This window comes from Diadema antillarum, unplaced genomic scaffold, assembly GCF_040938485.1.
Source record: "Diadema antillarum isolate AM-2024a unplaced genomic scaffold, OU_Dant_1.0 scf00000027, whole genome shotgun sequence".
NCBI lineage: Eukaryota > Metazoa > Echinodermata > Echinoidea > Diadematoida > Diadematidae > Diadema > Diadema antillarum.
In genome coordinates, this window is record NW_027270916.1 from 492,508 (window position 1) to 505,049 (window position 12,542).

The window sequence follows — 12,542 nt, forward strand, 5'->3', positions numbered from 1 at the left end:
TGAAAATTCTGATTGAAATTAAAATTGAATCATTCATTGATGCATCGACTCTGAATTAAAGGTGGCTCATTTTTCTAATACAAGGAACTCTGTCTTTACACCTACTTTTTCTCTCTCTTTCTCTCTTGTTTTTGCACTCAAATATGTCTTTCTTCCACACCATGCTCCTGCCTGCCATTCATCATGACCTTACTCGACCTCTACTCTCCGGCCATTTTTCCTCTCTCTCTCTTTTCAACAACTCCTTCTCTTCTCTCTTTCTAATGACAAACTACTATCAAAACACAACCACATTAACAAAAATACACATCTTGCCCTGAAATGGGTATGATGATCCACTCTTCAATTTTCACACTTCTTTTCCGACCTTTGAACTCTGACCTTCTTGGCACTCTTTAACCTCTTTCTCTATCTCTGTCATGTGTGTCACGGGGGCAACCTTCTTCTCTCCCAGCTTTTAACATATCTTATAGAGGTGAGTATGCGTTGCCTGCCTGACTACCATCAAATTTTAGTCTCCACCTTTTCCCCCAAGAGCCTGCCTCTTACTTCATTCTTTTCCAGAGCAAAACATAGATTACAATGTACATTCTGTTCTTCTCTATCTATCTATCTATCTATCCACCTATCTATCTCTCTATGAATGTATCTGTCTCTCAGTCTGTCTATCTATCTACGTAAATACCTGTGTGTAAGTCTATCAATGCGTGTATCTCTCTATCAATCGATGAACATCATCTTTGGAAGTATGTATTGATCTCGTTTTCTATCTATCAATCTTTCTTCAAATATAAGTCTTCTACTTGTCCATCAATCTTTGAACCTGTCTATCTGTCTACCAGTCTTTCAATCTATCTATCCGTTGCTCTATCTACCTGTCAACCTGTTTGTCTATCAATCTATTTATCTATTTTTACCCCTTCCGCCTCCGAATGAATTTTCTCTTGTTGTTTTTTTTTTTTTCAATCTATTGATGAAGCAAACTATTAAGACTGCATTACTGGATTCAGGTCGTTCTCACATATTTTCCAGCTTGGCACATCAGCTTCCTTCTTTGCCTGTTACATGAACTACAATTTCCTTCATAATCTAAGAAGAAGAAGCACTACATAGTAGTGTTCTGATGCCGAGAGTATTTTAGATCATTTAGTGTCTCTCATCTATTCTGCATTTCAGCTCAAGTGACATCAATCTTATCTTTGCTGTTTCTCATTTCAAACATTTTACTAATTTTTGATAACACGTCTTACACATTTTGATTGTAGTCATATTGCCAATTTGCTATTTACTTGTATGCACCAAACTACACTTTACTTTAATTTCGATAGCACTCTAAAATTGTTTTTTTCTCCTTCTGTGTTATTTTCTCAAACTTACCAAAACATTTTGCATGCTTAACTACATTCCATTAATAGTTCAGCTGGCTAATGTGGCAAGCAAAACAGCAGTTTTGTTTGTGCTTGTTCCACGATATAACAATACTTCCGTCAATACTTTCAATCAAAGCACATTCACCTTCACAAAAGCACTGCATGATAGGAAACAGAGTGATGATAGTGAATTGAGTTTTTCTATGCCGACACACAGATATGTGTGTCGGAGGTCTCCAGTGAACATCTGACCATTTCATCCTTACAGTGAGAGAAAACTTCCAGAGTGGTGTGCTGGACTACCATTACATTGAGGTGGGTGGCTTAACCAACAGGGACAGCATGTCCAACCCTCCCATCAACTTTGTGGGACACATGGAGCAATTCCTGTACAACAACCAGCCCTATTTCGACATGGCCCGCGCCCGACCGCTGGACAACGTCAGGCTCAACGCCACGTTCGGGGAGCGCATGAGCCAGCGAGAGGTCATCAACCCCTTCACATTCCGGACAAAGGAGGTCTTCTGTCAGCTAGAGACGCCCGATTCTTACCCCGCCCTTTCGCTCTTCTTCCACTTCAAGACGACAGAGCCGAATGGCCTCCTGCTCTACAGCGAGGGCGACGACACCGATTTTGTCTCCGTGGGACTTGTTGGCGGCCAGATTCAGTACGCCTTCAACATGGGGGCGGGGTCTGTCAAGATGCACGTGACGACCGCGCACAAGCTGAACGACAACAAGTGGCACGAGGTCTCAATCTCGAGAGACAGCAGGGAGCGGCATGTCCTGCAGGTGGACGACTCGACCAGCATCGCCGGTCCGTCCGCCATCGCAAGGCATCTGGACCTGACTGAGAACCTGTACGTGGGCGGGGTGGAGTCTGAGAACTACGACCTCCTGCCCGAGGGGGTAGAGGCCCGGGTTGGTTACCAGGGGTGTTTTGCATCCCTAGAAATCAACGGCAGGAGGAAGGATCTGTTTGATACAGCCATTAGCATTGAGGACAAGGAGGATCTAGTGAAGGGGTGTGAAGGTAAGACATTTTAAGTGACCCCCATGTGAGTCCGTATTCTTGACCATTATTGATGGGAGTCTGCTGGCAGCAGTAGTTTGTGCCTCTGAGTAAGGCACTTTATTTCCAATGCCTAGTCAGTTGGATTGGACTGAAAGCCATTGTCCCATGGTTACTTGCTTTCAAGCCATCATTGATCCCTTTAATAGTGGCAACATTAATCAAACACTAGTTCACTTTTGTTACTTACCTATATACTCACTTTGGGCTTGGTTCATTCTCGCCCACCTTCAAAAAAAAAAAATTAAAGAAGTTTTACCAAGAATATTTTTCAAAAAAGCTTTCATAACCTATCAAAATGATAGAAAGAAAGTACACACTATGGAGAATTGAGCAGACAGTCCTACCATGATCACTCACCATTCGTTACAGGATATCTGTGCTGATTGACAAAGACGTTCCATTCAGGTTAGTGTTTTCATATACTTTGATGTACACGCCTTTCATTTTCATGTCATAGATAATGGAGACATGTGCCGAACGGACGTGTGTGCCAACGGAGGTCAGTGTATCCCAGGCTGGAATGGCTACAGCTGTGACTGTCGGACAACAAGCTTTACAGGGACCAACTGTTCTGAAGGTTTGTGGATTAAAACTTTGGCAGGATTGTACAAGGAAGGGATGTGTTCTTCACACTTTTCTATCCCACCCCTGATGTGTGACAAAATATTAACTTAAGCAGTGTTTTGATTTGAATGAGTGAATGACTCTATTTTGAATAAGCAAGCAAACCTCAAACCTTTAATTCTTTCATTGCTGTTTTAAGTATGTGGGTCCAAGGAATGTTATTTATTAGTATAGGGGAGAACTGACCATCTGGGCAGGGTTCTGCGTGAAGGGTCAAGGATCAAAGCTACACTTGTGGTTTATCCTTTTTTACCAGCAGTGGCAATGGCAAACAGGATCAACCTGGGCACACATCGCCATATATATAGATTAATGAATAAATGAGTGATATGCCATTGATAATCAAAGACATATAAGTATATAGGCTACTTTCAAACAGAGGTCCCTGAGTTTGATCCCTGCGAAGCTGTCTGACTTTGGACAAGATAATTTTTGTGTAATGTGCGATGTCCCTTCTTGACCCAGGTGTACATATGGGGTACCCGCTGGTAATGAGATAATCGCAGTGTCCTCTGAAACTATAGAGCAGAACTGACACTGAAGAGTCTCTACCCTGGAAGGTACAAACCATATAATACTGTTATCATTATTACTTTCTTTGCTGCAGTGAGTACTTCATTTATGTTCGGCAGCGGAGGAGGTCTCATCTCTCTTCAGCTCCCAGAGAGCCAGTGGCTGCGGACAGATCACGACGACCTGAGTCTGGGCGTGTCCACGAGGTCAGCCACGGCCATCATCGCTCGCATAGACAGTGCAACATCCGATGACTACATAGAGATGGAACTGGTATGCTGCAGTATTTTTCCGTGGCAGTAGCTCAATTGTTGGCTCAGTAGATGGGTAGATTCATAATTTTATCGTAATATGTGCCTATTTTGTGGGAGATAGTTTCTGCTTCAACCTCATAGGATGGAAATTAAATAGAATATACCCAAGTAGACTTGGGTATATCCGATTTGGTCCATGCTAGTACAATGTAACCATCAGTTTATCAATGTGATCATAATATATTACCGAGCTATGATTGCGATTTGACTTTAATATGTGTATATCCTTAAATGAATATGGAGAGTAAAGCTCTTAACAATGAAACAACTCACTGCATGCTACATTGGTTTTGTGAATATGTGTCTATCTTTTTACTTTCATGGTCAGAGATGTGTATACATTGATTCATTGTGATAGTTGAACCTCTATGCTCCTTTTCTACACTTTGCCATATTAAGACTGGTGGAGCAAACATCTTAATTTTCAATCAATCAATGAGTAGTGTAGGTTTGTTTTCCATTCATATTTCCCAAATTTATATTGATTTTCGTGGTGCAGTTTTCCCTCAGTAGAGCTCCAAATGCATTTTGAAATTATGCACTTTGAAAGAAGGTCCATACAGATATAAATTGGATGTTGTTTTTTTTCCCCCTTTTTCCTATCAGGTTAATGGCTACCTGTGGATAGTATACAACTTTGGCTCCGGAGACCACACCATCAGCGATGGCAGGAATAGGATTAATGACGGTGTGTATCACGTCATCCACTTCTCTCGGACAGGAGCGAACGCCACACTGCAGGTGGATCAGTACGCACAGATCACCAAGATTCCCAGAGGTAAAGATGAGGGGGGTTTCCCCCCCCCCCCTCTCACCCATCCATCCTACCCTGTGAATAAAGTTGCTGATGCTCTAGATACCAGACTTGCACAATGTGTCTTGGGATAGCAACTTTAAAGGGGAGGTTGACCTCTGAGGCATAGGAACTCTGGTGTTTCTTTCTTGGAATTTGGTTTACTGGTTTGAGACTGGTAGGTAGTAGTGTCAGTTGAGTGATCTTTTTTTAGTTTGTATTGGGTGAATGGTTTTCTTCAGATGTGAAGGTGTTTGTCAGTGTGAAAGGTTTCGTCCATTAGGTGTAGTTTTTCTTTTTTAAAAATCCTGATATGTTACATGCAATTTATCACCACAAAAGCCTGATCAACTTGTGAAACACTGATTTTTTTTCTTTGTTATTATCGAACTTCCAAGACTTAATGTTTTCCATTGAATTTGTACTACTTAATTTCCAAACCTACAGTAGACACAGTAAATGGGCTATCCACCAGATAAACACAGTTCGGACAATGGGTTTGAATTTGGGATGTTCTCAAGTGGTCATAAAATAGATATCTAAGGGCAATGAACAAATTCAAAGTGCCACAGGATTATCCTTTATGTTGACAAAGTGTTTCAGTCTTCAAAATATGCTTTGATTAAATTCAGTCAGGAGCAAGAATAGTTATCAAATTTTTCTTGAATGAATATCAAACTTCTTATTTTTCAGCCATGTAATCCCATTTTACAAATTCCTGAGCTTTGATGTCTGCAACTACATCAGGGCAAGAGGGTAAAAGTCACTTGGTATATATCATTCACTGGTAGAAGACTAGAACGCATCACATTTAGGTTGTCTTGTTTCTTTTGTTAATGTCTCCAGGCAAGCAGTCTACTTTCTTTGATGACCAGGCAGTGGTCAGTCTTGGTGGGCGGAGCGGTAGTGCCAGGCGGAGACGACGGCGGCGATCGGTGCCTTCTCCGCCCTTTGAGGGCATGATGTCCGGCCTCTCCTACAACGACATGCGCATCCTAGACATTGCTGCGTCAGACGACGCCCGCATCCAGATGGACGGGAACGTCATACGGGTGGAAGATCCAGCGAGCATCATCTACAGCACACCTCTTCCGACCACCGGAGGGGGAGGAGGAGGAGCTGTCAGCACCACTACCACCAGGAGAACACCGGTCCTACCCCCTGTCAGGGAACCAGAGAGTACCCCAAACACTGATCACACCTCACCCACAAAGGTTGGCAGACAGTGGGGTTTATTAAAGACATTCAGATTTGTATTTAGAAAAATTCTTGGCAAATCTATTCTGATGTTCAACTATCATTTAACATGATCTCTGCTTAACTCTAACAGTTTTGTTTCAAAGTATTCCATTTTGACTTAAGTGGCAACTGCAGGTTAAAGTTAACAAACTGTGGGCCACCACCCTTTTAGATACCACTGACTTTCCTCTAGAGAAATTAAAAGTAGAGTACAAAACACCCATTCTTTGGTGTTGCTGGGTTTGTTTGCTTTTTTTTTATCACCATGCTGAGACAAGAGTCCTAAAATCAGATGTTCTCGTCTGCCTCACTGACAACTGTGTTATGTTCAAGAGTTCTTAAAGAGTTTCATGATAAAGAAACTAAACATACCTCTACCTTTTTCTTTCAGGCTTCAAGGCTGTATATGTTACAACAGATGATAATCAACTGAATGATCAAGCAGCATTAAGATTTCAGCTGTCGTAATCATCAGGCTCAAAACTTTTGTCTCTTTGCAGTAATTAGTAGAAACAACCAGGACCTGTCATATTGAAAACCAGCAACATATGGCCATAATAACATTGGACCTTACAAACAGGCAGTGAGACTGAATTATTCCTTCTTGGAGGGGATCTCAATTGACCTGATACACAGAGGCAAAATTTGATGATGAGTGTTAGGATGGATGCAAAAACAAGACTGTAATATTGGTGTCAATTTTCATCAGTTCAGCCATGAGCCTTCTTGATATGTAGGATTTGTATTTGATGATCATATGTCTATGTATATGGAAGAGTCGAAGCTGCTCAAATTCACAAATATTTTCATATAAATTTGTCAAAGAAACACTTGTCGGTGATTTCCTTAAATTGCTAACATTCCTGTGTCTTGGATGAAGGTTTATCCCATGATTTAGGATTGATACAGCAACACAAACGCAGTCTGTAATCCAAGTTTTATATACCCCACTCACCAGATCACAATGTCTATAGCACCGACATCCGATGGAGAGTACCAGACTGATAATTCAGACATCATCTTTGTACCTGGGTCAGGATGCCTGTCAGAGGATGATGAAGATTGTACAAGTCAGAACAGAGGTGAGCGTTAATGGTTGAGAAAAGACTTTTTTAGGTATATTATATCTTTATGAGATCTTTGTTCTTTTATCCTTTTAACTCATATTTGAAAAAATGAAAGTTTTCATGTTCAAGCTTTGTAGAATTCAAAAGAAAGGAATATAAAAAAGTGAACCCGACTTATATCAGAAACATCAGTGGCGGATCCAGAGAGGTGCGCACAGGGCGCACGCCCCCTCTTTATTTTTGGTTAAAACAAAAGAAATAAAAAGAAAAAAATGGGGGGGGGTGCGTGTGCCCCCCCCTTTAATTTTGCAAAGGCGCCTATCCTTTACGGAATTCCTGGATCTGCCCCTGAACATAATTCAATGTGTTGGAAGAGCAGTGAAATGCTTTTTATGAGAAGCAAAAGTTATTAAAAGAGGTTTGCATGTCGAATTGTGATACTGGGGTATCATAGTTTACCATGATTTTGTTCAATGCCATATTTGCATATGCCATACTCGCCATGCTGGTCTGCATTCAAGGATGTTAAATGCATTTGTGGCTGCAGCTATCAAATGAACATGCATCATGCTCCAAAAGTATGCACCAAAGCATGCACAACACAAGAACATCAAGAATGTATTCAGAGTAGACTGAACAAAAAGAGTCTTGTACAGAGAATAATTGGGAAAAGTGGATACAAGTAGCAAATGCATGTTCACTTGCCTCCTCAATCATAATAAAATAATGATTTCTCAAATGAGCAGTTTCTCCCCTGAAACTGGTTGTTTTATCGGTAATTCCCATGTTGGCCAGTTCTTATTACTCCCGTGATAGAAATTTGCATGGCCCCCAAAGACAGTCAGTGGTATTCCTACAGGCTTCTTCAATAATTTGAAACAGCCATCTTTCTTTCTTTTTTAAAGATAATCCTAAAATTTCCTTTTTTTAAATTTTATCTTTTGTTGGAGTGTCGAGAGCATTTTCAAAAGTCATTGATTTCAAGCATTCCTTTTGCTACAAATGACACGGTGCAATTGATACTCATCAAGTTTATGCAATAGTTTTCACCCACAAAAGCCTGTTTCTCCTCCTAGGCCCTTTACATCATGTATATTGCTTTGCACTCAGTGATATTTACCACTTTCTGTAGAAGAATTTGAGGTGATCTATGAAAAAAAAAAAACCTCAAGGATATTGGTCCAATGCCACTACATTTTGTTATCAATGTTATTATATGATCGTAATTCCCTTTTTGTCTGCTGTAACCTTATGACTTTTCAGTTACCACTAGAGGTAAAGTTACCTGCCATTCATATTTGAATTTTGTATTTTTGTTTCAATAGATATTGTGGCCAGTGTTTCTGTAAAGTGTTTCTTTAACATGAGTTCTTAGCACTAACAGCATGGGTGGAGAACAGATAAGGATTCTACTCTTTCTTTGTCTCTGTTGTGAACACAGTGTTGGTGAATCTTTTCCTTCAATACAAACACCAGTAGTCTGTCTTTCTCTTTAGGGGGGTAGCTGGGAGTTACCCGTAGGGTATTGGAGTAATTCCACTTCTTGGAGATAAAATCAGAGAAGTTGTTGTGTAGATCTAGTTACATGATGTTTCAGAAAGAATATGAATAGTAAAAATTGCAGCTGGTATCTGTGTGTCAGTATTCTTTGCCTTCAATTTCATCTTGCTGTGTTACATCAATGTGACTTGCCATGTATAAAACATTGTAAGTTTAACATGTGAAGAATGTTTCACACATTGTGGTATTTTCTGAATTCATGGTTTTTTGGTTACTGTATATTCCATGTATTTAGTGAGTGTAATTTTTCCAGATCGGGACTTCCTGATAATTTTTGCGAGTGGATGAATTTGCAGTCTTGGAGTACCGCATTGAACAGAGGAATGTGCATGTGCACGTCCCATTCAAGTCAAGATCAGAATTAATATTTTTTTGTGTTTTAAAATTCGTGAAGAGCACCTGACTCACAAAATTTGTAAAAATAAAAAATATATGGCATATACAGTATTTCATTGTATAGGCCATGCCAGTGTCAAGAGACAAAAGAGTGTTGTAAATTCTTGTGCATGCTTCTGAATTGATATGGTGCCACTTCTGTACACTGACTTTTGTACTGACATCACGTATGACCCACTTGTGCTCATTCAAATCTTCTTGTGAACGCTTCATAAATGTGTCATTCATAACATTCATTGCTACGACATCTGTCGCTTGTTTCATTTTACACTAGAGCTGTGACATCACATCCAGGCAGTGTGCATGTCCTTTACTGATGAAGTGGTAGTGGATTATGGGTATATTTTCTTTAGTTCTTAGCCATGATATAATCACATCTGTCCCTAAGATGAGAACTAGACAGATAGATATAGTGAGGTTTGAAAATTTCACTCTAAGAAGAATTGAAATTAACCAGTAGATATGTGTCAAATATCTTGTTTTGAACAGTTAAGTTCCTTTATTCCACATGTAGATTATATGTCCTAAAAAAATAGGAAAAGTGCAAAAGACAGGTATGTGTCAAAATAGTGATATGAGTGTAAATATTTGTCATCCATGATGCTGTTCAGTTCAAAAGGGAGCCAGTGGATTGAAAACTGATATAACAAGATGCAGCGTAAGAAGGATGAAGCAAAGAGTTTATCTAAGCCCGGAAATCCAGCAATGTGCCCTTCTTTTTTTTCTTATCACTCAGTCACAAAAATATTGATTTACTTCCATTCTTCATCTCACGATAGATGACGACATCTTTGGTCCCGAGATAACAGCCGGCACGTCCTCGCCCGTCAAGCCTTCCCCTACCACGCCTGACTCGGGGTCATCCATCTCAGTGAACCCCCTGCCCCCGTCCAGCACCGAGCAGGGATCGGGCGTGGCCAGCTGCAACGACGACGACGAGGACTGTATGACTGCCTCGGGGGCCGACCCGGCCAGCCCCAGACCGACGAAGGAGTTCACTTTCACCACGGTTAAGACCAAGGGCGGAACCACAGGCGACGAAAATTCCATCAGTGTTGGAGTAACGCCAAGGCAAGAGACGACCAAGAACAACAATGGTTTTGACTTTCTTGGCGAGGCTGGACTGGTTGTCGGCTCGGTTGCGGGCGCAGCCATCATCTTTGTCCTAATCATCCTCGCCATTTACAAGTTCAAGAATCAGAACGAGGGCTCTTACCAGATCAATGAGAGCCGCAACTATGACTACGAAGCGACACGCACCGCGCTATTACCACAAACTGCCACGAACGGTACACTACCCACGAAACCAAAACCTTCATTACCCCCAGAGTATGCAACAAAAGAATGGTATGTCTAGCAGTAGGTGTATGTAGATGGTAATGATATAGATAGATCTCCTATGGTTTAATTGTTTTATTACATTTAGCTGCAGTCTTCTTTTTGTATATTTGATGAGAGAGAGAAAAAAAAAGGACTGAAACACCATAGTTATGATGAGGTATTGAAATCCAAACTACATGTACTCAGCCAGTGTGTGTGTGCGTGTGTGTGTGTAAGGGACATCGGCCTCCTAATTTTTATATACTGATATGTAACTTGTGTACCAGGTTATGGCAACGACGCTGTTCCTTGCACGAACAACCAGTATGTGTATAAAATTAATTTTACCAATCTTGCCAGTGTATTTGTGTATTGCAAACATTTCCTATGATGAGCCTACAGGTAATGAATAAGTTCCCCATCTGTAATTTCACTTCAGCTGTGATTTCAATTATGTAATTGGTGAGTGATTTGATGCCTGCAGAAGAATGATGAATGCACCAACGACGTACCTGTACACTGTATATTCCCTCTGTGAATAGGTTGTGCTTAAGAAGTATGTTATTTCTTATGCTAGTGATTACGAGTTCTAGTTTGATATGATCATGAGTTCCTTTGACCTGATATTGGGCGAGATGGTCCAGAAGACCTTTTGTCTTTAATACCTCGTGTGTGGTACATATTCCAGATTGTTTACGTCCAAGGGACTTCGGTAAGGAGGGCTTTCAACCCCAACCCAGCAGAGGATAAAAGTTAAAGTTGATGTGCTGTGATGAGAAGATTCTTCACGCCTGTAGTAGTACAAATAACGTGCTGTGCGAAATCCATTCAAATCACCTGACTGTTTTTGTATTGTGTCTGAATGAAACAGAAGGGTGTAGAAATACATGGACACTTTGACTAGGGGAAGCAGCATGCATATCGTAAGCTACATGCTTGCCTTGCAATGACAATGTTCACGGCTCAAGTACTGTATGCCTGCGCGTGTATTTAATATGTCAAACATGTGAGCATTGTCACTGGTCTGTGAATTACCACATGCATCTCATTCTGCACACCGAGCAAAAGACTTACATGGTAGCTGTTGCAAGTTTGACAGAATATCATCAGGTTTGTGGGAAATCTTTGCATGGGCTAATCGTGTTTGATGAGTGTTAGAAGTGTACTCTACTAATCCTGTCTAACGAGAGAACTTTGAAACTACAGCTATGAGTATTTCTATTCTTTTTCTCTTTTTTTGGCAGCATTGTTGCTAATCCTGGGTCTTGACCAAGAATTCATATCAGTTTTCTTTGAATTTGTGTTCATCTGAGAAAGAAAAGTAAGAGTCCATGGAATAGACATCACTCTAACAGTTGTAGTTTCATGTAATTTGTGTATTTGAACAAATAGCACAACGATAAGTCGTGTACTCAACAGTTCTTGAAGGTATCAGTGTTTGGCCAATTAATGAAGAATAATAGTGTTTGGTTGTTTGTGTTTGGTTGCAAAGAGTTCTTGAGATGCATGCTGTACACAAAAAAAAAGTGTGTGCCCATTTTTTCTGTTTTTAATGTGAATGTGTGTATGTGTGTGTGTATGTATGATGGTGTCTTCTTCTGCAGTAAGCAGGTATGTCATTTGTAATATTTGTCTTTAAACAAGTAGTTCATCAGATGATGACATAATGATGTAGACATCGATGACAAATAAGACTGAACACGGATTGGCCCATTGGAATGGAAAATGATGAAAACAGTACAGTAGGCACCCTACACATATTCAGGGGCTCGACACTAGCAGTGGTCTTACAGCTCATTAAAAATTGATGTCCGGCCAACAGATATCAAAAAAGGTTTATCTTTTGGTGGCTTGATCAACTTCAGATTTGAAATGGATTGTTTTGGTTCCTTTTTATTTCTGGTCAATTCATTTTCTTCTCCTTTTTATTTCAGGCCACCAAAATTTGAAATTTAGAGATATTAATGGCCTGAATGGGCCACCAGAGGGGGAAAAAAAGTTGGTGTCAACCCCTGCATATATGTGTCAGTAATGTACAACCATTTGTATCTACTATCATTTGTGAGACTATTTCTGGAATATTAATAAGTCTCAAGTGTTTGTCAATCCCTACGTACTGTCTCATGAGAAGGACCCTGTGCGTTTAGGGACTTACGGTAGGTCCAAGGAGACTTGGTCATGTGACCAGAGTCCTGTTGCACTTGAAAAGCTCCGTGTGGGTGTGACCGACTAGTACATCCACTGTTTACTTGTTCTGTTCAGGTTTCCCGC

General features: G+C 40.5%; 2 protein-coding genes across 2 annotated transcripts in view; both read left to right on the plus strand.

Moving 5' to 3' along the window:
* LOC139735016 (neurexin-3-like) overlaps nt 1–6,826 on the plus strand; it is a 113,620-nt gene extending 106,794 nt beyond the window's left edge. The window contains exons 9-14 of the mRNA XM_071645793.1: nt 1,639–2,403; nt 2,903–3,022; nt 3,677–3,855; nt 4,503–4,674; nt 5,536–5,903; nt 6,809–6,826. Of these exons, the coding sequence (XP_071501894.1) occupies nt 1,639–2,403; nt 2,903–3,022; nt 3,677–3,855; nt 4,503–4,674; nt 5,536–5,903; nt 6,809–6,826 (1,622 nt within the window). The remainder of the gene's footprint in view (nt 1–1,638; nt 2,404–2,902; nt 3,023–3,676; nt 3,856–4,502; nt 4,675–5,535; nt 5,904–6,808) is intronic.
* On the plus strand, nt 6,784–11,016 carry LOC139735324 (uncharacterized). The gene is made up of 2 exons (XM_071646077.1): nt 6,784–7,010; nt 9,731–11,016. The coding sequence occupies exons 1-2, from the start codon at nt 6,893–6,895 to the stop codon at nt 10,306–10,308; spliced, it is 696 nt and encodes a 231-aa protein (XP_071502178.1). The 5' UTR covers nt 6,784–6,892; the 3' UTR covers nt 10,309–11,016.
* The last annotated feature ends 1,526 nt before the right edge of the window (nt 11,017–12,542 follow it).

Bases quoted from the DNA above. Each gene is read 5' to 3' on its own strand.
- LOC139735324 (XM_071646077.1), top strand. From the start codon at position 6,893: ATGTCTATAGCACCGACATCCGATGGAGAGTACCAGACTGATAATTCA. The intron at 7,011-9,730 runs GTGAGCGTTAAT...ATCTCACGATAG, and splicing joins TTGTACAAGTCAGAACAGAG to ATGACGACATCTTTGGTCCC.